General features: G+C 49.3%; 1 protein-coding gene across 6 annotated transcripts in view; it reads right to left on the reverse strand.

Annotated features, from left to right (window-relative positions):
- Positions 1–1183: 1183 nt before the first annotated feature.
- The window catches only part of DIDO1 (death inducer-obliterator 1), a 60918-nt gene continuing 38865 nt past the window's right edge, over positions 1184–23236 (reverse strand). For all 6 annotated transcript variants that reach the window (XM_058287301.2, XM_058287304.2, XM_058287302.2 and 3 more), the window contains exons 8-17: positions 20110–20584; positions 19813–19972; positions 18576–18692; positions 18334–18438; positions 17556–17691; positions 16755–17295; positions 16216–16369; positions 15369–15458; positions 14251–14446; positions 1184–5923 (exon numbers count right to left, since the gene is read on the reverse strand). In XM_058287301.2, the coding sequence (XP_058143284.1) occupies positions 2739–5923; positions 14251–14446; positions 15369–15458; positions 16216–16369; positions 16755–17295; positions 17556–17691; positions 18334–18438; positions 18576–18692; positions 19813–19972; positions 20110–20584 (5159 nt within the window). In that variant the 3' untranslated portion in view covers positions 1184–2738. The remainder of the gene's footprint in view (positions 5924–14250; positions 14447–15368; positions 15459–16215; positions 16370–16754; positions 17296–17555; positions 17692–18333; positions 18439–18575; positions 18693–19812; positions 19973–20109; positions 20585–23236) is intronic.

The following is a 23236-nucleotide window of genomic DNA, read 5'->3' on the forward strand; positions in this document are numbered from 1 at the left end:
CGGGGGCGCGCCTCGCTCTCCGACCGGCTGTTACCTGAGCACCACGCTCGGCTCCCAGCACGGCCACCTGCTCCCGGCTCCTGGCTGGGCCGTCCCTGGCCCCTTGCCGGGGCCGCCTTCAGTCTTGGCCTCCATCGTCACGCGGCCGTCCTCTCCCCTTCTTAGACGGACACAGGGCAGGTCGGGCCAGGGCCCCTGCTCGTGTGACCTCACGGTAACTCGCCTAATTCCATTTCTAACAAACCTATTTCCAAATAAGCCCCTGGAGGCCCTGGCACCTTCCAGCCCAGCGGCTCTGAGCGCTTCGCCGCGGCACACGCGGAACGAGCGCCTCTGGAGCTAGCCCGAGACGCGCGGAGCCACGTGGCCCTGGGCCCCGGGGACTTCCGAGAGGCAGGGCCCCCTGCCTCGGGGTGTGCGTGGCCGCTGGGGTTGGGGGCGGGCTCTAACGGGACTCCTCGTTACAGCGTTTCTGGAAGGCCCAGTACAGCACCTGCGCGCTGGGCGGGTGACGCTGGCTGGCGGGTTCATGGATTATTAGCCACTCGGGCGGGGTACGGCAGAGCGGCCCCACAGTGGCTGGGGGTAGGCATTCTGGAAGCTTCTCCCCTCCAATCGGAAACACGACTCTACACCCTCCCACCCGCGCCTGGGCCGCCGTCAGCTCCGCTGGGCCTCGGCCTCTCCCTGGCCAGCCTGGCTCCGCCTTGGCGCCCCTTGGTTTAAGCTCCACGGGCACCAGGACGGTCCCTCAGAGCCCAAGTGTCGCCCTGGACCTCAGGAGGTGGGATTTGGGAACAAACTCTGGCTGCACTTGCCCTCCTCCTCTCAAGGTGCCCCTGGGGCCCCGGCCGGCCTGGCAGGTCCCGAGCACCCTGCGCCGTCACCCTGCCACCTGCGCCGTGTGTGGCTCCTTCACCACTGAGACCCCTGTTCTGGCAGGTGGGTTGGGGTCCCATGGCTCTCCCTCCTGCGCTTGTCCCCGAGAACCTCAGCTCCACCTGGCTGGGTGGGGGTGACGGGAAGCCTGTCCCCTGCCCTGGCGCGAAGGACTGCCCGCCAGCCAGCCGGCGGCGCCCACCCGCGCTCGGCATTCGCTGCAGGCTCCCTGGGCCCTGCCCGCGGCGCCCAGGCGCACCTCACTCCCCCACCTCGAGAGAAAGAGCCCAAGTGAGGCCAGAAGGAGACAACGTTCCGTAGATGTTTATTCTACTTCAAGTAACAAAACCTATGAAGTTCCATGTTTTAATGTACAGTGATATACTTTGCAATATAAAATACAATTTACAGAAATTTCTATCAAGTAAACCTAAAGAAACACACCTGATTTTTACATTTGTGTATTTAAATTAGAAAAATTTGTTTTATATGTAAAAAATCCTTCACATCCTAGTAGATGTTGGAACAAGTTCCTACTTCGATGTGTTCGGCCCGCGGCCCCGTCTGGAAGGCGGCGACCCCCACCACCAGGTGCTCGATGTTCGTGTAACTTAGAAATTTGTGCTATAAAGTGAAAAACTGTAGTGATGTACAATGGAATAGACTCCAAAGGACAAACGAAATTCTCTAATTTTACATTTGCAAAAGTAATTTTATGAAAATATAAAAAATTATCAAAGTTTATTTGTACAGTCAAATAAATTAGCAAGGTTTTCTCTATTTCACACTTCAGAAGAACTTGAAAAATACATGACAAGCAGTAGACTGTATTTCACAGTGAACGCTTTCTACGGTTTTTAGTTCTTGAACTAATATATCACTATTTTCCATCTCAGACTTTATACAGATATTGTTCCATTTTCAGTGACAAACTTTTAAATTTCTCATCCAACAAATATAACGGTTTGAAGCTTAGTGCACTTTTCTTGGGATTAGGAAGGAAAACTACAAACAAAACGTTCCTGATTATTCAAATCAAAGAACCCCACCCCCAACCCCCAAAGTTGGTTTATTTTCTCACTTTCTTTAGGCTGGTAAACTTTAAACATTTTTCAATTGTGATTTAAAACACAACCGTTTCTACCCGGAAAGAGGTTGCTTTTAATGGTGTCTTTTTGGAAAAAAAAAATTATAAGGCAATATATAAAAACTGAGCAAAAGAGAAAAAGTATTTTTGTTTTCCTGGTTGAAATTACAACTCAAATGTCCTTGTGACAAAAGGAAACTGCGCTTAGAAGATGCGTGTTTCTCAGCGTTCCAGGTGCAAAGCAGTAACACTGATCCCCTCCATCCCCAGAAACCCACCCGGCCCAGGCACCCGCACAACACAGGGGGCGGCTCGGGGGCCCTGGGGAGCACGTGAAGGACCTGGAAAACGAGCCTTTCGGACAGGGAAGTACAGATGAGATGTCAGTAAAGGTATGGCTCTAAGGTCCACTGAAATTCCCTTAAAATTTACATCAGTCAAGTTATTGGTAAAGATAACTTTATAATCTGAAAAAGCAATATGCTTTTAATGACACTTTCCCATTTCTGTAGTTTTGAATGGAAATATTAAGTTCTTTTAAAAAAGCATCAGAATTGTAAAGATGTGAAATTTTGTTAAGAAATCATTATACACAAAATTACAGTCACTTTTTGAAGTCCAGAATTGGCCAGTCTTCGTCTAAGTTCATAGCCATGTCAAAAACCTTTCGTTCAACACATTTCATAAACTGGCTTTTAAAAAGCTGGGCCAGGCTGAGACGATGGACTGGAGCGTCACCTCTGCGAGGTCCCCTCCCCGCGGCAGCTGTCCCCTAGGCTTGCGCCGAGGCCGCGCCGCCCGCCTCAGGGGCCGGGGGCACCTCTGTCTTTGGGTCGCGGCTCTCCTGGCTCTTGCCCCGGTCCTTGCGGTCCCGGTCCCGGCCCCTCTCCCGCTGGTCTCTGTCCTTCTCCCGCGCCCGATCCCGGTCGCGGCTCCGGGAGCGGTCGCGGTCCCGCCTGCGCTCCCGGTCCCGGTTCCGGCTCCGCTCGCGGCCCCGGTCCCACTCCCGGGCCCGCTCCGCCTCCCGCTCCCGCTCCCGGTTTGCGCTCCGCTCCCGGCTTCGGTCCCAGTCCCGGCCGCCGTCCTTGTCCCGGTGCCGCTCCCAGTCCCGCTCGCGGCTCCAGGGGCGGCCGCGGTCGCGCTCCCAGGCCTTGCCGTGCTCCCGCTCGCGCCGCCGGTCTTCAAAGGCGCGTCCCTGGCGGTTCTCGGCCGCTGGCGCCTCGGCCTCGTCGCCGGGCTTCTCTTTGGGCCCCGCCTCGAAGCGCTCCCTCTGCCGACCTTCGAAGGTCTGCGCTCTGAACTCGTGGCCTTGGCCCTCCCGGAAATCGGACGCCGGCCACTGCGGCTCGGGCTCCGGGCCGGGCCCTGGGGCGCCGGGGGCCAGGGCGGCCGGGCCGGCGTCGTCCCACCGGTCCTTCCTGTGCTGCGGGGGGTGGCTGGGCAGCTCCAGCAGCGGCCTCGGGGCGGGCTTCATCACCGGCGGGGACTGCCCTGGGAAGTGAAATCTCGAAGGCGCTTGTTCATTTTTCTCAGGAAATGGCGCGGAGCCCCGAGGTCCGAACTGAAGGGGTGCCGGCGCCCTTTGATTTGCAAATCTTGGTGGCGAATTGACTCTTTGTTCTTCGAACTGTGGAGGCTGAATGCCCCTGGGTCCTGGCATGAAATTTTGTGCTTGGCCTCTGGGCCCTTCAAACTGATTCGGGTGGGGGCCGCGGGCCGCTTCAAACTGCCCAGGATGGGGCCCCCTGGGGCCCCCAAAGTGGCCCGGGGGCAGGCCCCTCTGGCCTCCAAACTGCGAGGGTGGGGGGCCTCCCCTGGGCCCCTTGAACTGAGACAGGAGGGGTCTCCTCTGGGCTCCAAACTGGAACGGTGTGGGCCCCCGGCCGCCCAGAAACTGGGCTTGCTCGGGCCCTTCAAACTGGGCCGGAAGGCCGGGCAGGCCGCCGTGCGGGGGGTCTGGGAACTCCCTCTTGTCCCCGTGGGGATCCTTGCGCTCTTCGAATGGGGGCGGCGCTGCTGCTCGGGGCCCAGCCAGGTAAGGGGGTGAAGGACCCCTGTTCTCCCCGAAAGGCGGCGGCCCGTGCTGGCCCGAGAACAGGGAAGGGATGGGCCCCTTCTGCGCCCCGAGCCTGGCAGGGGCCGGCCCTCTGGGACCCTCATTGTTGGAAAGGATATTCTCTTCCGAAAACGGGGGGGCTGGCCCCCTTGGTCCTGAGAAATGGGGGCCGTGCAGTCCTGGCACTCCGAAAGGGCGGGGCACAGGCTCTCGCTGGCCCTGGAACGGGGGCTGAGGGGCGCCCCCTTTCTGTCCGGGAGCGGGGAAGGCGGGGGCCCCCTCGCCAGGTCTGGACTGCGGCTCTCTCTCGCCCGAGTCCCCTCCTAGATTGCCGTTTTTCTCGGCAAACTGCGGATTTCTGGGCTCCTCATACGGGGACGAGCCGAGAGCCTTCTCCTGAGGGGTGAACACGGAGCCCGAGCAGGGGTCCCTTCCTGCGGCAGGGCTGAAGCGCTGCCCGTCGCCCTGCAGGGGGAAGCCGGGCTGGAAGGCGGGGCCGGGCGGCGTGGGGAGCAGGACCTTGCGCGCGGGCCTGGCCGCCATGTCCCCGGCCGCCGCAGGGTGCGCGCTCTCCGTGGGGGGCTGGCCCGCCTCCTCCGAGCGCTCCCCCTTCTGGCCATCGTGGTTCGACGGCGGTGGCGCCGTCTCGCCAGGGAGCGGGCCGGCCTCGGCAGCGCCGTTGGCGGGCGGCTTGAAGGGCTGGCCCTCGCAGCTCTCGGCCGCCCGCCGCCGGGCCTGCCGCGGGTCTCGGCTCGGGTTCGGCCCCTGGCTGGCCTGGCTGGCCTGGCTGGCGCTGGGCAGTCGCGCGGCCGGGTCTGCGGCCTGTGGCTCTGGCTGGAACAGCTCCGCCTTGGTCAGCGAGGACTTGGGTGGCGGTGACATCAATGCCTCGGACACCGAGAAGTGGGCCATGGAAGCCCCGACAGCCGCCCTCTGCTGCCTCAGAGCCTCCTCCTGCTCCTCCAGCTGTCTCTTCTGCTCCTCAATCTGCTTGTTAAGTTCTTCTAGCATCTTCTGTTGTTCAACCAAAGAGGGGGGCGGGGCGCCGGCGGCATACTCAGCAGCCCTCTCTGCAGACGCGCCCTTAGCGTCTGCGCACATGCGATTGGGCAGGTCGTCGATGGTGACCTTGGCTTCTTCTAGGATAGTCTCGTCCTCTGGGTCGTATGCCACCTCCTCCTTCTCAGTGGCGTCGGGAGCCTGTCCCCGCTCCGGCGGCAGCGCATCGAAGGCTCTCTCGGGGTCGTACTCCTCCTCGGGGTCGTAGGGCCGGTCGTCCTCCTCCTCCTCCAGGGCTTTATCTTTTGAAAACTGGCCGAACTGCTGAACAATGGGGTCTAATAAAGGGGCCGCGGCCACCCCATCGTCCGCCTTGGCCCTGGCATCTGGGTGGGAGGCTGCAGGGGACTCGGTGGAATCTTTGGCAGGGGGGTCGAACGACTTCTTTTTTCCAAAGAGAGTCTGCAGGATATGTTCCAGGGGCGAAGCTGTTTTTGAAGCAGATGAAGCGACAGAGGACGCTGCCCCGGGAACGGGTGTTGCCGCGCTTGATGCCGTGGTGGTGGTGGTGGCCCCTGGCCTGAGCGAGGACAACATCTTTAGCACCGATGACGAAGCTGGCGCAGCGGGGGGCTCTGGCAGAGGCGGCGGAGGCGGAGGCGAGCTGGGAGGGGTGGTGCTGGCACTTGTGTCCGCAGAGCAGAGCTGATACTTGGGGGGCCTCTTCTCGGGCTGGGGCGCAGGAGCCGCCTTGGGGTGGGGCGGAAGGTCCGTGTCCTCCTGCGCTTGCAGGCGGCTCCGCTTCTCCTCCGGCTTGTCCACCTCACCAGCACTCGAAGGACGCTTTACTTTCTGACAGATTACTAACCCAAGGATTATATTTGGACGTGGTGACTCAAGACCTGAAAAACAAAATATTTGTGCAAAGTTCAGAAACTAAATTCAGTTCTTATCCTTCAGAAGGAAATCTTCGTAAGGGCTTTATGGGGAATGTTTTCCATGGGAGAATTTTGTCTAAGGAAGAAATTCGGTAGTAAAATAAAAGCAAGGTTTTGAAAGCTTGTTGCGAAAGCGTGGATGGTTCTAGTCCCACAAAGGCCTCTGTGCCCCGCTGGGTCCTCACATCCACTGAGGAAGCAATTAACTCCCGAGTCAGGAGGAACAGGACCAAGGGTCCAATTCTTGAATAAATTCATCTCCGGTGTCAATTACAGATGATGCTGAAGCACTAAAGCGGGAGCGGCGGAGAAGGCCAGTAAGCAAAAGCCTAAAACTGTCAACCTAAGGGTTTTAAAGTATTTATGTACTGGGATGATTTTTAAACAAAACCCTAGTTAGGGAAGTTCTTTTATCTCCCTCTTGCTATAGGACAATACCAGGCAGGGAACAGTTCCTTTGGTTATGAACTTATGACTTGTGATACATAAATTAGGCTAAACATGTTAATATTATATATTCAAAAAGGAATCAATTCTTCCACTCAATTATAATAATCAATAAAGCACAAACCATTGCAATTGCACAAAATTTCAATCAATGGGGAAAATGGTGCTAATTGAAATGGCTAAATGTTAGGTTTAGAAAACAATGCATTGAACATTAATGTATCAAGTGCTACCTAATGCTCACGTCCTTGTAAACTCAGGATACTGTGCGCACACAAACAGAAGACATTAGGAAAACGGGTGGGAAAGGGCAGAGCACAGGACAGAGCACAGGAACAAACGTGTAGGCAGTGAGAGGGCAGAGTAAAGTAGTTTTAAAAGATAATTATTTCTTAAAGGATTATTGCAAACCTTCTAGGTTGTGGTACATTATATCAGGAATGCTAATATCCCAGGAATGGTCCTCCTCCTAGTTCCCAACAAATCCAGAATGCCAAAGGGGAACAAAAAGTTCCAAGTCACAAAACAGTAAGTTAGGGAGAAAAAAAATTTGTTCCAATAGCATAAGCTATTTTACATTACTCAAACTGTAATAAATTTACACGTTTTAAGGTTACTGTGGTGTACAAAGGTATGTTATATATACATACTTTTAAAAAATGCTCAAAAAACCCTACAAATAACAAAAAAATAAAGGCATTGGTTAAAAGAGAAAAAAAAATTAGTAGTATGATTTCCCTACTTTTTATGATTAAAAATGGTGGGAAATCACTTCAAATAGCTGTTTCCAGGCACGGTTTCATAGTCCCATAAATGAGCGCTTCTGATTAATCTTCCTAAATTTCAGTAAGGCTGAGTTCCTGTGGGCACATGATGTCCCAGCACAGCCCACGCCAGACTGGAGGCGGGGACCCAGCTTTCACAGGGACCCCTTCCTCTTCCATGGCGTCCTAAGGGCCCTGGCCTCACAGGTTGCGTGGAACAGAGCTGAGAGTCACCGAGGAAGGCGCCTTCACGAGCTGGCGTCTTCGCAGAGCCCAGTGCCTTAGCGCCACTCCTTCACTGAGGAAACGGCTGGCAGAATGTCCTTTTGCTGGCTCTGCTGATAAGAGCTGGGCGCGGGAGGGAATAAAAACTGGGAAGTCAGGCAGACCAAAGTTTTCTGCTCAGCAAACGTGAAGGGCAATCTATCACGTCCATTTAGTAATTAACATGAATTAAGGGCACTTCTACTTAAAAATACTTCTCTCACTAGAGTAACTATTTATTTACCTAATACTTTCCAGCTAATTCAAATCCAGCTTTTGGCCATGGCTGATTGTTGACCAAAGGCTATTATGGCCTTTCTGGACCAAATATATGTTGACAATAGCTCCAGAACTCGCAAAACAAGTTTAATTACTGAACGCTCCTGCAAACTGCTGGCCAACAAGCCTAAGTTCCAATGGACAGCTTTGCAGCAGAAGTGAGGGCATGTGCAGGAGCGGTGGGTGGGCAGAGACAAGCAGCCAGGGCTGGGAAGCCTTACCTGGGGCAAGTCACTTCCAACAGCCATTTATCTGTAACTTAGAGGGGCTATGTCACCTCGCTAAGGGAAAAAACTCAATTTCGAAAGGGCTTTGTAGGGCCTTTGGCACAAATCAAATCTCAGGTCAAAAGGCTGCTAAGAAAATTATTGTGACATCCAAGACATAGGGGCCAGGTCTGGTGGCATGTGCTACTTCAACTCGAACTGTGAATGTCTAACCTGCTCATTCAAAGAATTAGCAAACCCAGGCCTGGACAAAACCCTTTCAGACTTCAGTCCTTGTTGACGTAGTCATCATAGATAAGATTATCATTAAATTATTTGATATACTGGTTTGAAAACACGGAGCTATCTAGAGACTGGTATCTACCTAAGCAGCTGGCATTTTAAAATGCCTCCAATTCAAGTAACTCATCTGCACACACAAGGCTGCATTCTAATAAAGCGCCAAAACAGTGTTAGTTTTGAACTTTCCCCTAGTCTTCCCCAAGATTTTAAATTTAAATTGGGCTGTCCCAAAATGCATACCCCAATTTTAAAGTAATCAAATCTTAGCACCTAATATACTTATTCATGCTATGGCTGCATGAATATTTGAAATGTAACTAACATCCTGGAAATAACTTACATTTATGGAAGAAACAATACAACTCACTTCTGTCCTGGACCTTAGAAGCAATTACTGAGTGGAGGGGAAAAGTCCCCAAATTACATCCCATCCTGCGACAAGGTGGTGCCTAGCATCACAACACCAGACACAGCAGACAGGAGGGTCTGCTCCCTGTGCACCTACACCTGGGGGAGACGCCAGAGGGCCAGGCTTCCTTCTGCACGTCCCACTCCCAGCCCAGGAGCTCCCCCTCCATGCTCACCCCATTTTGGTGGCCACAGTGCTACGTGTGCTAACCCCCAAGTGTGTCTGAAAAAGGTGCAGAAATCAGTGAGCCAAGCCATCTGCAGCATGGAGGCCAGTGGCCCCGACTCCAGACCGGCACAGCCCAAGGCATGGGCACGCTTCTCTGGTTTTGCAAAGTTACTTCTGTTTTCCACCGTCAGAAGCAAGGATGCTTGCTCACCCACCTCCCGCTTGAGTGCTGTTTTGAGGTTTACCACCTTATAAAGTAGACGAGAATAAGCAATTAGGTGGGTGGGACATTTAAATATCAGTGGCAGCTTAAAGTGTGCCATCCCCTAGTTCTAGACAGGGAGTTTATCAGACTTAGCACAAGGGCATTGCCTGATCCCACCCTCCCACCCTTCCCACAACTGGGTAAAAATGTTTCTTCAGAATGTGTGCTTGCTTGTATGAAAGGCCACTTGAGCTCCAGGCATGTGCCACAGGAGACTCCAGGGTGGAAAGGTCTAGCCTCAGACCCAGTGGTCAGAATTAGACCACATGTACACAGAGAAACTGAGAACCAAAAGGAGGTACACCTGACAGGTGTGTGCTAAAGGAGGATGTATCTGACCCGAGGCTGGAGCCAGAATGCGTGTCCAGGTGCTGCAGGAGGGACTGTGAGCAAAGGTGAAGTGGCTGGAGGAGAAAACCACCCACTCCAAACGATGGCTGCAGAACTGTCCTCGTGGTTCCTGGACAAGCCACCAGCCCTGGTATTTCGTGGGCCCATGCTCAGTTTCATTAAATAGACCATCTGAGGGCCCACTCTTCCTCTTCAATGACGCTTTTACCCCTAAATCTACCTGACATGTTCCACCACTCATTATTTAAAACGAAAATCCTCTTATGTTCTGAATCGGTCAAAACAGAATGTTCATGCCTGCTGGAAATGAAATTGTGTGCGAATAAATAAGCAACGGTTCTCAAGTGTGCTTGGGTAGAAAAGAGACTCAGCAAATACAGTGGGAAAGAGCTCTCCCCCACCCCTGCACGCACAGACACACACACACACGCTCACACACCAGACCCCTCCTTTCCAATTCTGAAATTCGAAGGCCCGTAAGAAACCACTGGACCTCAGCACGCGTTGCTGGCCAGAGGAGAGTTGTCCATCTTCATCCAGGTGCCAGGGGCCAGGACCCGCCCCCGCAGCCCGGCCACACGCCCTGGTGCGCTCTGCCTCCCAGCACCAGGGGTGGCCTTGGGAAGCTGGGACCTATGGAGAGTGATGCTGTCATGTGGCTTATCAAAACAGAGGGTGGGATGGAGCTGTCCCTTCTCTTTCTGCAGTTGGACCTTGGGTGGGTAGTACCGAGGAGCTCCTAACAACTCAAATGTAAAGAAACAGGGACCAGTTTCCATGAAATATTTTTATTGATTTTGAAGGAAAAAGAGTACATTCCATTCAATCCTCTTTTTGAATCTGATTACAATTTCTGTGCAAAACTTTTGATACATACATGAAAACAAGTAATGCTTACCTGACAATATTTCAAGTTATAGAATAAAAAGACACTATGGATTTAAATGCTCTAAAAAGTGCTTTCCGGTATTAAAAATTCAGAGAAAAGAACCCTTTCCATTAAAGCACCTTAAAAAAAAAAGGCAGTAGTATTCCCACCCACCCTTTACATGGGGGAAAATGATATGCATTTTGTACACCTCTGATGTTATTCAACAGGCCAAATAAAAAAATTGAAGCCCAATCAATTCATTCAGAGATGGTGGGGGTTTGGTTTGGTATAGTTAAAGCTAGTGTAGGCATCTCAGTTTCAAGTCAGTCTTGTTATAATCACATTCCAAACCTATCAGCAACTAGCTTCAAATCTAACCAATCTCCCTTCCTGAAGACAACTTCAAAATGTGCAGACGACACCTGAGACCCTAAGTCCCTGCTCACGAAACTGTCAGACAGTAACCTGAAGTCAAGCTCAGGTAAGGCCTAAAGTGGAAAAGATGGACACCTAGATGGAGGAGGGTTCTTAGGCTTTCCAACTGTCCTCCAAAACAAGGCCAGGGCCTTAAAAACGTGCCACCAGGCAGAATACGATAACCCAGCATTTCCTGCAGACAGGTCACAGAGTGTGCAAGGACAGAGGTGCTCAGAGGAGCTCGGCAGGCTCTGGGTGTGCTCTGAAACACAGCCTGCACGCTGTGTGTGTGGCTGTAGGCAACTCTGTGTGAGAACAGCTCCCAACGTGGGCTGTTGGCAGCACACAGCTCTGGAGACTAAGCATGGAGCACTGCCCACAGGGTACACCGGGCAGGTGTGTGTGGCACCAAACTACGTATTTGAGAAAAGGGCACGATTTTGGTGCCTTTGGTATCTTTTCTTCCTTCTTGAGTGTGAACAGCAAGAGCTCGGGGAAAATGTTTCCATACCTATTTGGTTCCCGAAAGCAAGTAGTTAAGAGCTGAAGAGGTGAGGGAATCCTGTAATTTTACATGGCTATAAAATGATTTTCCGTAATAGAGGTGGGTGAGTCGGCCGCACTCCTCTGCGACACCCTCTCCACCCGCCCCTGAGCCCCACACTGCACCACTGTATGCTGACAGGCCGCCCCTCTGCAGGCAGCTCTTCCAAGCTGGAGCTCCAGGGTTTAATCCCATTTGGCTTTGCCCACTGCAGAGACCTGAGTGACAAAAGAACCTTGTGACTGAAAGCAAGGCTTTGGGAGAGAGGCGGACCCACGTGCAAAGCCCAGCTCAGCCATCTTCTAGGTGTGACCTAGGCAAGTGACACCAGGTTTGCTGGGGCGGCAGGTGTCAGGTCAGTGTGGGGGACCAAGCCTGGCATGCAGCAGTGCTCAGACAAGACTCCCCGCCCCCTGCTTCTGCCGCCGCCCTCCCCAGGGTTCCACGTGGAAACAACTCGGTGAAGAAAGGCACCTTTGCAACAGAGGAGAAACTACAGCCTCTAGCCATCCACACACACACACCCACACACCCACACCACGGTGACTGCACATCTACAGGAGTAAACCAGGACCCACACATACACACGAATATCCAGAAAACACCATGTCAAGCACAGCAAAAGCTATAATGCATGAATCATGTCAGGAAGTCACCTGGCCTGGCGTCAAGGTTGTTTAGCTAACGTGGAAGTGATAAAATATTATACATACATGTTAACATCAAGCAATGAAAGCAGGAGGGTGAAACAAGCAAAAAACTGAATGTGATAAAGTCAACAGGCTTATATCATTTAGGATAAAAGCCTTTAAATTAAAAAGATAAAATTTCAGTGATTATTTTCTAAAACCCTCCTCCTGTATTACTGCAACAAACCTGATCACTTCTTTCCTGTACAGGGCAACCTGCAGGCCTTGTGAGTTTCCCCTTTAGGCAAAGTAAGTGCGTGGAGGAGGTGCTGGGATAGGTGAGGTGTGACGTCCACCCCCTGTGAGTGCTGTGTCCTGGTGTTCTCCAACCAGCCCAGGCCCCCCGCCCCCTGAAGTGCCTGCAGGGCCCACTACCCACATACCCAGGACTGCACCCATGGCCATTCCTCTGGGGACCCTCCCTCTAGCCTCTCGGTGGTCCACTGTCAAGAAACCAGTCACTGCCCACCAATTCCAATGCCTTCAATCTGTGATCAGAGACAGAGACTGTCTCGAGGCCTGTGGCGTGCCCAGGCCTGGCCAACACTCCAGGGCTCGCTCAACAAGCACTCACACCTCACGGTTCTGACTAATGTGACAAAGATGCAGCCAGTGACGGTTTTCATGCAGCTCACATTGCTAAACATGGAGATGGAGTGAGAGGATCTCAAATGAGAATTAAATTTTGCTTTAATTTCTTTTGAAAGGGGAAGCTCAGTACCTACTAATTCACATGTCCATAAACAAGAGTGCGTTTAGCTCTAAGGGGAAAGTGCCGTGTGTGTCAGAGCCCCTGGTGCTTGGAACGGCACGCTTGTCCCTCCACCTACACATTAGCCCTCACTCTTGTGATGGCCGGAGCTCTTCTGACGTCGGTAAATCAGCTTCTTGATCTTCACCTGTAGGAAAACAGGACTTCTCTCTGCACTTGATCATCGAGGAAGATGGCCGGCACTCTTCATATACCTGGTCACCAAGAACCTTCTGCCAAGGCCCTCTCTGGCCACCGGTCAGTGGCATTTTACCCCAAGTAGAACTTTGCTCTTTAAAACGTATCTGGCATTGAAACAATTTAATGTATGCCAGTAAATGCTTAACCCTAGAAGTACCGGTACCAAACAATACTGCTATGGGTACAAGTCCATGCCACCCAGCACTAGGCAGCATGTTCCAGCCAGCAGCGGGGGTCGAGGGGACTGTGATGGACGCCACGCTGACCTGCTCACAGGAGCACAGGGAGGGCGGCTCCCTGAGGGGTCTCATGTGTGGGGCCCAGGCAGCCTCCTTCCCCATGTGGGGTTCTCTGCCCAGCCCCCCACCACGGCGCCGAGGACCACACAGGTCTGTGCACTCTGCACGCTGTGGGGCAGGAGCCCGTGCCATGGACTGGTGGCGGGCAAAGGACAGCGAGGTGCCTGGGTCTACGGCAGGACCAGTCAGTGCTCAGGGCATGTGGCCACCGCCTCTAGAACAAAGCACTTTGAAGAGCACTGAAAATGTGTTAGAATTAGCATCTTTTAGGTAGTACCAATCCTCTGGAGTTTATGACCAAGGACACTGTAACTGAGGCGCCTCACGCTAATTCCCTGATTTAACTCACATCGACATCTACTAAAAGGTTGAGAAAGACCCTGGCACTGACAGACTGTGCCTCTCAGAGTCATCCTCAATTTCTGGACAAATCTGAAATTTCTCTAAAGGTCAGTTTGTAAGTAAAAATTTGCAACACTTTCTAAAGCATAGGAAAACAAAGTAGTTTGCAAAGATAAAAGAACATTAAAATTTGAGCAGATTCAAAAGTAATTAATCTAGAAATATATTTTCCTACTTTACTAGTACTTTAGTATCTCCCAGAAATTAATTCCTATCAAAGAATTGACCTCAGAGAAAAAGAACCCATTGATATCTGCTCATTCCTGAGCTGAATATTAAGAAAACAATAAAACCCCTGAGAGTGAAGCCCCGGCCCCGGTGACATCAACATTTACCTTCCCTCGCGGTGCTCCTCTCCTCGGTGCCTGCGCCCTTGAGCATCCAGGACAGGCCGGGTGAAAACTGTGACCGTTTACCCCTTCATAAAACTTCCCTGAGACAATTTATGCTAAAAACAAGTGACGCCTCCAGCACCACAGTCCTGTATCCTAGAAGCTGAGCTCTCTGCCTCAGTACTGCTCCGCTCCTGTTCCCAGAAAGTCCCAGGATGAGTGGGACAGTGCCAGCCACCTGGCAGCAACCTCGTCCCGACTCCGTATCAGTGCTAAAGGGTGCCTGGGTATGGGATGGGCAGTATCATCACTCGAAGTCTGGGGCTTACCTGGTCCTTCAAAGGGCAAGAGTTTGGAGGGAACAGGCTCCTTGGCACTCAGGGGGATCAAGTAGAGGTCCTTGATGTGCCTGTTGTTATTAGCTACGACGCCAAAGCGGCCTCGGCTGCTAAAATAGGAGTAGAGGGAAATATAGGCAACCTCCTCTTCTTCTGTCGCGGGGTGGAAACGAATCAGACACAGCTCCTACAACGCAAACAAAGACAAGGGGGAAACATTGACCAGTGGCTATTCTAGAAAAGCAGGGTTCAAAAATTTGCATTTTAACCCCAAAGCAAGGCCTGAAGTGGAAAATATTAGCAATTCTCTGATTTTGCTTTTCAAAGTCCTGTTGTCTAACATGCTAAATAATGAAGTGGTCAAAGAGCACAGGGGCTCAAGCCTCAAGCTGCTGGTTCAAATCCAGGTTTCAGCAGGAGCCAGGCCAGTGCTCTTGAAAACTACTTCTCTCAGCCTCGGTTTCCTCCAGGTCAAGCACTACTTCAGAACTGCTGCGACGGTAAGCGGAGGGCAGGGCCTGACACCGAGTGGGAGTCTGGGAACTGCCTGCTGACTGAGGTCAGTAAGCACTGGCTGGGACAGTGGAGGGCACGTAATCCAAAGTTGTCCGTGTGTTCCAAACTGGGAGGGAGTTTGTGTCGATTAGAGGGTCTAAAGCTACCTGTGGAGCCAACAACTACGGACGCTTTCCAAAGAAAATTGTCTATGCAGACACCTGCGATGGTAGCTACCACCTCAGGGCATCGCAGAAAACTAAAACCCACCCAAGAGCTCAGGACAAATGCCAAGCCAGATCTTTTACAAGTTCCTGCCCTCTGTTTCTTCCTTTGTAAAACAATAAATATAGCTTATTCGGTTCTTACAAAAACGTAATTGCATAAACATTATGAAAACAAAATCAATAACAAAACTGCCACATATATATTCAAGCACACCCACACAAAGAAATTCTATTTTCCTCCAATAAGCTTATTTTTTAATATTCACCTTGAAATATCTAATAGGCTGACATCCCAAGTGCTATCCAGCCCATCTAACTGAGGTGAAAAAAAGAGATGTCCTTCAATAAAAACTATCCTCTACGGTTCCACAGGTTATAAGCAGATACCTTAGAAACTGAAGATTTGAGTTTGCCAACATAATCCCAAACCGTCTTCGGTGAGATCCTCCCACCAATGTGAATCGTATCTGGCAAGTCCTAAACAAAAAGTACTTTGTGTAAATAACTGCTGAAGTGATTCCATGTACAGAGAGACTAACGCAGCCATTTCAAGATACCCAGCCACCTGAGATTCAAGAAGGCCACCGCCATTTCAAGGAAACTGGTGCTAATTACATTAAACACTGACTGGTTAACTCCCGTCCGTGACTTTGAACCACCAACCCCACGGATGGCATAATAATCGTCCTCCCCCAACTGAGATTACATCGAGAAAACGCTCCCCCAATTATTTTTTTGGAGACACCAGGGATTGAACACATGAGAATCAGGCGCTCAATCACTGACCACCACCCACTCTCCACATATTATGTTCCCTTTAAACAGTAACGATTCAGATTCTAACCAGTAATGCGTGACTGACTACCTCTTGCTAAAGGTCAGACATCTTAGTGCTGTTTACACTAATTCTAAAAAATAGAAGACCTGCTGTGCAGCTATATACACACACAAGGCTTGTGGCCAGGTATGCCCCCCCCAAATCACCTGTGCTAGACAGAGGGAGGAGGAAAAATGATTTGGGCTTTTTCATAATAAATGGATGACTGATTTCTCATCTGAATTTCTTACAGTGCCCTAACCATTTAACCTTTAACTCAACCTAGCAGCCTCTAATTTGCCTTTAAAGGTGCTAAGTTATCTAGACATTTATTGGAAGCACGCCATGTGCCTGAGTCTACTATGTCACGGGAATACTATGCAGACAGACAGACAGACACACTTTCTTGGTTCTAACCTCACTGAGATAATCAAAACACCCAGAGACAGGATATGCCTTAGTGACAAATTTTGCTACGCTTTGCATGTTAATAAATCCTTTCCAAATGGTGCTGAGTCGAGACAAAAAGAGGGTCGTATCTCCTTCCGGAGGGGAACGAGACTCAGAGATGCTGTAAAACAAAACCATAGGAAAAAAGTAAATCTCTACTTCTCTGCACAATAAGAATTTCAAAAGTATTAAGGCTTTAGATATTTAAAAGCAAATGTGAATTGCTGCAAATTTTGATAGTATACTTTCTCCAATTAACTACTTTAATTGCAATTATATAAACAGATATTTTGGACAAAGAAAAATAAACTGAAAGGAAATAAAATCAGACGGTCAAAAATGCAAACTCAGTTTTTAAGAAGACTTATACTTCTCAAATGGTAATTGTGCCTAAAACTAGGCCTTTTTAAAATATTGAAGAGCAAAGCTCTGCCTAAACATTTCTCCTTTTGCTATCTGAAAGACACCAAGCGTGCCTGACTAGCCGACTGCCTCGAAGAACACACCTGATGCTCGGGGAGGGAGACACCGAGGAGTATCTTGGATCAGGTGAGGAGGACGGCTTGGCCAGGATGGACTTGGGCACCGGCACTGAGGTCAGGGCGGGCTTCAGAACATCCTGTCTGGTTTCTACCACCCGGGCGGTGTCCAGAGAGCTGCTGGCAGGGCGGGCTGCTGTGGAGGCCGTGGGCGTGCACGAGGCACCAGGCGCAGTCCTGGGGTCGCGGCCGGACACTGTGACCATGGTGAGCACACTTCCCGCACTGGAGGCTGGGCAGGGAGGGAGCTCTTCCAAGGGGGAGGGCTCAGGGTTGCTGTTTCCTGTGGGGAGAGGGAAGTAATTTCTCCCTAGGTTTGGATGAGACGCACTTTCCAGTTCTGGTTCAGAAGCAATTTCGGGCAGTGTTTCTGGTATCACTTCCTCGGCTGTGTTAGCAACAGGCTCGGGTAGAGAGCTGTTATACTTGGATTTTGAGTCTTCTTTTTTAGTAGAAGTTGACAGTTTTTGTCTCTTTGGCACGGGTTCATCTTCTGATGGAACCTGACCTGAAGGATATGAGCAAAGATTCCTTGAGGTATATGAAGCATTCAAGAGCACATCTTGCCTGAGAACCGATACTTTCTTACAAAAATAGAACAAATTCTATAAAAGCAGGGGCTATCTGTATAAACTCTGGAAAAACCACTCTAGCCTTTTTATTTTTTTACTTGGGTCCAGTATAAATGCCATCAGAAGGATCAGTGATTTTAAACAAAATCAAGTTTAGTCTCATTTTCAAAAGTTTCATCTTCTAAATCCTGCTTACCTGTACAAATTTTACAGTTTAGATCAAAAAGATGAGCACGGTGCTGGCTGGTTGTATCTTTCAACATGCTGCTGAAGACATCAAGAAGAGGAGCACTGCTTTTTTCAGGTACAGCTCGAACTGACTCTTGTTGCTCCTAAAAGTAAAAGAAAAAAATGGAGTGGCTCATTTCTTTTCCAAATTACCACAACATATTAAAAATAAATAAATTGAGGGAGTGGATGTGGCTCAAGCAGTTGGGTGCCTATACACGGGAGATCCTGTGTTCTGTTCCCAGTGTCTCTTAAAGAAGACAAGCAGACACATCGAATGGACACAGAGAACAGACAACAGACGGACACATAAGGGAGCCATGAGGTGGGGAGGGGGAACATTCAACAAGGTGTAGTAAACAAAAATATAAATAAATAAACTGAACAAAACTCATGCTGGGGAGCAGACATAACCCAAGTGGCTGAGCCCCCGTTTCTTAAACAAAAAAAAAAAACAACTCTCATTGGGAGCAGGTGTAGCTCAGTGGTTGAGCAGCTACTTCCCACATTAAAAGGTCCTGGGTTCATTCCCTGGTACCTCCTTGAAGAAAAACAAAACAAAACAAAAAAACAAAACAAAAAACCTCATGCAATTAAGAACCACTGAATACAAGTACTTGAAAAATATTACAATGATATAAACCTGTTATAAACAGTGTCTTGCCCAATAATTTAGCACCTGAAGATATCTGGAATGGTTAAACTTTAGTCTATACTTCTGAACACTTGAAATCCCAAATGCTTACATCTGAATCTGACACTGGCGGGGAGTCTTCCATATCTGGAATGGTTTCCTGTTTAACGGCAGTCTTCTTGCTCTCATTGTGCAATTTAGCTCTGGATTCCATCACCTAAAATGAAAAAGACAAAAGCCATTTTAAACCTCATTTCCTATGGCAACGGCTCACTCACAGGCAGCCTATTGACTTATTTCTGGAAGAGTGAAGTATTTAGTGCCTCGAGGACCCTCATTTTCCTAACAACTCACAGATTTTGCTGGTCTCTCTTTCCACATGGAGAGCTCTTTAGAGACAAGTTCTTCGGGCTTCATTCTCACAAGTTTTGCCAAAGAGATTTCTTCACGCAGAACACGATGGAAGAGTCCCTATAAATAAACAGTTTTTGTTCACTCACTCACAAGTATCTGAATATCTGTGTTTAAGATCCTAGGGAAGAAAAACGAAACAGCACAAAGCAGCCCCTGCCCTGGGCTCAGCTGGTGTGAGGCCACGACCAGCAGGACACAGAGCCTTGCACTTGCCAGAGCTAGCCTATATCCCTCCCGGGCCACAGTGCCATTTAATGCCCGCTGGTGTCTGTTGAGAATAAACACCAGCCTCTGCCAACTGAATGATAGCAAACTGGAGCCCAGAAAAGGTTAAGTACTAAGGCCATATAGCAGATTTCAAGGTCCACACTGTATAGATGCTGCTAAAAAAGGCCCCTCAGGAAAAACAAAGTTCTTGTACACAGTTTGGAACACAAGTCAAAAAGTCAGTGCTGAGAACAGAGGCAGAAAGAAATCACCTTTGCCGGGGGCCATTAACAGCGTGAGAAAGTTAAGAAGGAAGAGGGGGCACAGTGAGGGCAGCAGAGGTACCCAGGAGGGGCTGGGACGGACCAGCTGGGCCGCAGGGCTCTGCGAGGCCAGGCAAGCAGCCAAACCTTCCATCTACGCTCATTTCCACTGCGATCGAGCAGGACTAGCTCCACCCACTCTGCACACCCACTGCTGTGAACAGCACCCATCCAAACGGGGAGCCCTGTGGGGAGAGTTCACTATTATTATTACTGATCTCAAGGACGCCCAAGGTGGCAGGCTCACTCAGCAGGTTGAAAAAGGCAGAAAAGGTGGAGGTGCCCCATACTAGGCTGAAGAGTTTTAACTTTAATTCTGGAGCCAGAGAGAGCCAATGAAGGGATAAGAATTTTACTTCAATGCTTAAAAGTGATAATCTGGTGATGCAAAAGCTGGGACTTCAGGGGGAGGTCATTAGATCACTGAAAGAACTCAGATTCAGGTGGGTAGGCAACAACGAGCAGTCTTAATACCAGTAGCATATGAACATATGGCCAAGTATCACAGAGGACAGAAATACTTTTAGCTTTCCCTGAAGGGATTTAAACATTTCACCAGGTGAAGTTCAGTTTATTACTGTGGAATGCAGGTAACAGAATCTATGTAACTCAGAAACAACTCAGCTTCTGTGTCAGGAATCACACACCTGGTTTTTAGGATCCTTGAGATTGAACATGATGCTGCGGTATTTACTCTTGTAGCGATTATCTGTAACTTGAAACAAGTTAAACATCTCCTTCTCGATGTGGAAGGCAATTTTTCCTACTTCGTTTTCTGTCATGACCAAGTCATCGCTGTCACTGACTCTACACGGAAGAAGAAGAACCACATAAACCACTAGAGTTGCGTATATTATCACATTTTTTTAGCACCAGGGCAATCTTGAAACTACCACTTTAAACACAAGACCTTAACAAATAAGAAATCAAGTAAAACAGCCCACCTTTTCCACAAAATCTCTTTTAAAGAGCGTCGTATATTTTGCCGAATTTGTGAATTTGGCTGTGACAGGATGGGACTGGCGGCCGCGAGCCTTCCGGGGGCTGGAGTGGCTGCAGGGACAGAAGCAGCTGCCGGCTTTCTGAGTGCTCCGCCCAAGGCCGAAGAGCCAGGTAACCTCTTAGCAGCGGACGCTGCAGCCACAGGCGTCAGTCCTGACGGTCTGGCAGCTGAAGTGCTGCCCGAGGGAGTGGCTGAAAGCCACTGTCTCTTGGGTACTGAACCCTTGAAACCTGAGGGCGACTTTTTAATGGCCTGTTTGGCTCCTGACACGTTGGCAAAAGAAGGTGACTTCTTTGGAACTAGGCTTCTGTGCAAGGAAGGTTGTTTGCTGATAATGGCGCCCGAAGGAACCATTTTCTTGGACACTGTGATAGTTGCTGCCATTTTCTCCTCCACTCTTTTGTCCTCCTTCATGGCTACAAAAGAAACAAAATGCAGGGCTCTTCAGGAAGAGGGCCTGGCACGGCGGTCCGTGTGGACTTGTCATTTGGGTGTTTAGGGAACCATGGCCACCCTTACACCAGCAAAACATACTGGGTATTATCATATGCAGTGTACATTTAGAGCCAAGGACTTCAACCAACAAACTCTAGTTACCAAAAGCTCGATTAGGGTTAGACATTTTAAATCATTAGCTGTCCTAAAACTGAAGAACAAATTACACTTAATTAAAAAAAAAACTGGACTTAAAATAGCACTTTCATTATTAAGAATTCAAAAGCCATTCTAAAAATAAACATGGGCTTCAAGAAAGGATAAAATGGACAAATTCTCCTTAACTGGAGCCCACAGGGCTTTCGAAGGACCCAGCAAGGCTCGAGCTCTCGGGCTGAGCGTGGAGGCACAGCTGCTCCCCAGATTCTTTTGGAAAAAGTCACTTAAAGGGATACCATTGAGAAACATGAGCTCAATTATCAACATGAGGAAAACCAATCCTATCTTTATACTGAAAATTAGATGCAAGAATAAAGTGCTACTGTATATGTTCCCAATTACAACCTTTGATTCACCGGGTCAGACAAGTAATAAATTAGTGCTTTAGTCCAAACAAGGATTGCAATCAAAACCTAAAACAAAAGCAAACAAAACTGCTTAATGTGCACAAAGGTCTTTCTAATGCCAGCAACTTTTCTTAAAAAAATAAAGGACATGCTAAAAAACCAATTTAATTACAACTCTAAAGTAACCAAGACAGACAATTCCCACAGGGAGGCAGAGTGTGTTAAGAGTGTGGCAGAAACAAGAGGGTAGCAGGACAGAGGGGTAAAAGGACTGGGATACAAGGCAACGTCCCAGCCCCTCACCCAGGACTGCCCACAAGGTGGCTGCAGGCGTCGTGTAAGGGATCAGTCCCAGGGCAGCCAGAGCTACTGTGGACAGGTGATCAAATTACACAAGGACGGTCAATTAAGAAACCGTCTTCCCTGGTGTATCCTCTTTTCAAATGACTCCTGCAAGCCTCTAAAAACGCCAACACCTAAATGGGGGGATTCTTCCAACAGCTGTTCCAGTGATGCCTTCAGTTTTACCCAGGGAACAAAAAAATATCACTGCTCCTCCCACTATTGTTCCACTGTGTCCAATAAACCAGGCAGAAGGTAAGAACGAGGGGAATATAAGGCTCTACTACAACTCAAAGCCTGGCCCAGCAAATGGAGCCAGCTCGGGGCATTCACCACTCAAGGGTCTGTTAAAGCCAGAGCAGAGCTCTTCCTGATGTAGCTACTTCCTCCCAAGCCGGTGGCTCTCCCTCATCCAGGAGCCTCTAACAACGGCACTGCGGGTGGCAGGCTTACTCTAATCTACACACTAACTGGCACAAAGAGCCTGGGGCTTCTAAGCTTTTTTTACTTTATACTATGAAGTTCCTTATTTCTACAAAATTTGCAATAGTATGATAGATCCAAAACTTGAGTGTTTGAAGTACTTCAGCTTTATCAGATATTTTGACTTTAAAGTTGACAGATTTTGTCATTAATAGTTGTTTTAATGGTAATAATTCACTGAAAAGGCAAACCCCCTATTTTCATTTCACTAAGCCCTCTGACTTCATGTCCCCAGCCCACCCCTGGCCAAAGGTAGTCTGCGCACTAGGTCCCAGTGCCTGCCAGCATCTCCAGCCCCAAGAAGTCTGGTCTTCCCAAGACCCCTGTGCTCTCCCAATGAGTGGCGGGCACAGTCTACTATGGCTTCATTATTGGTCACTATGCCACCATTTGGGAGCTACATTTGTAGATAAATTGCATTATAAGGCAGACAATGTCTGACAAAATAAAAATAGGGACACACTAGGAACAAAGGGAAAACTTTTTTTTTTTTACTGTCCAGAACTTTATTTCTCCATGCATTATTTAATCAGATCAAGTTTACATACCTAAGTAGTTACCATATCTTAGTATTTTAAATGGTTTTGTAAGTTAACTCTTAACTAGCGAAGTTTACACCTTCTAACTTGAAGTAGCACTAGCCTTTAGGTTCATCAACTGACTGAGAACACTTTTCTTGCAGGGGGAGGGGGAGCTGGAAAAAGCATGTCTGGGGTTCAGTGGGGATTGAAAGTGCTGGAAGATACTGTCCAAGGCCCTTTGCCAGGGAGCAGAGAATGCAGTAGCACTACGGTCTGTACAGGTGCGTAACCCTGCCAGCCAGCCAGCCACTGGCAGCGGCAAAAGGAACTGGGCCTGTTACGATTAAGAGACCTAAAAGTCAGTTCAGTCACTGCCCTTTAAAGATATAAATTTTGCTGGGAATATTTTAATAGTGTTTAAAGTAACTCTCAATAGCTGTCCCAAGGTGTTTCCAGAAACTCCCATAAAGCGCCTCAATAGTAACATATGGGACACCTTTGTGATGTTACGTGAAAATAAATCTTCAGTCACTAACATTTACATGGTTTCAGATTACATAACGTGTTAGCTTCAAAAACTTCCAAATCCTAACCTTGAGAATAAGGACTGTCCACCCAAGATTAGTATTTCTAATGGCAGAAGAGGTTCTTCAGTTTAACCAGCTTATTTACCCCTTAATTCAGGAAAAACCAAAGTCAAGATACATTTAGGCCATTTCTA

This window comes from Dasypus novemcinctus, chromosome 24 (assembly GCF_030445035.2).
Source record: "Dasypus novemcinctus isolate mDasNov1 chromosome 24, mDasNov1.1.hap2, whole genome shotgun sequence".
NCBI lineage: Eukaryota > Metazoa > Chordata > Mammalia > Cingulata > Dasypodidae > Dasypus > Dasypus novemcinctus.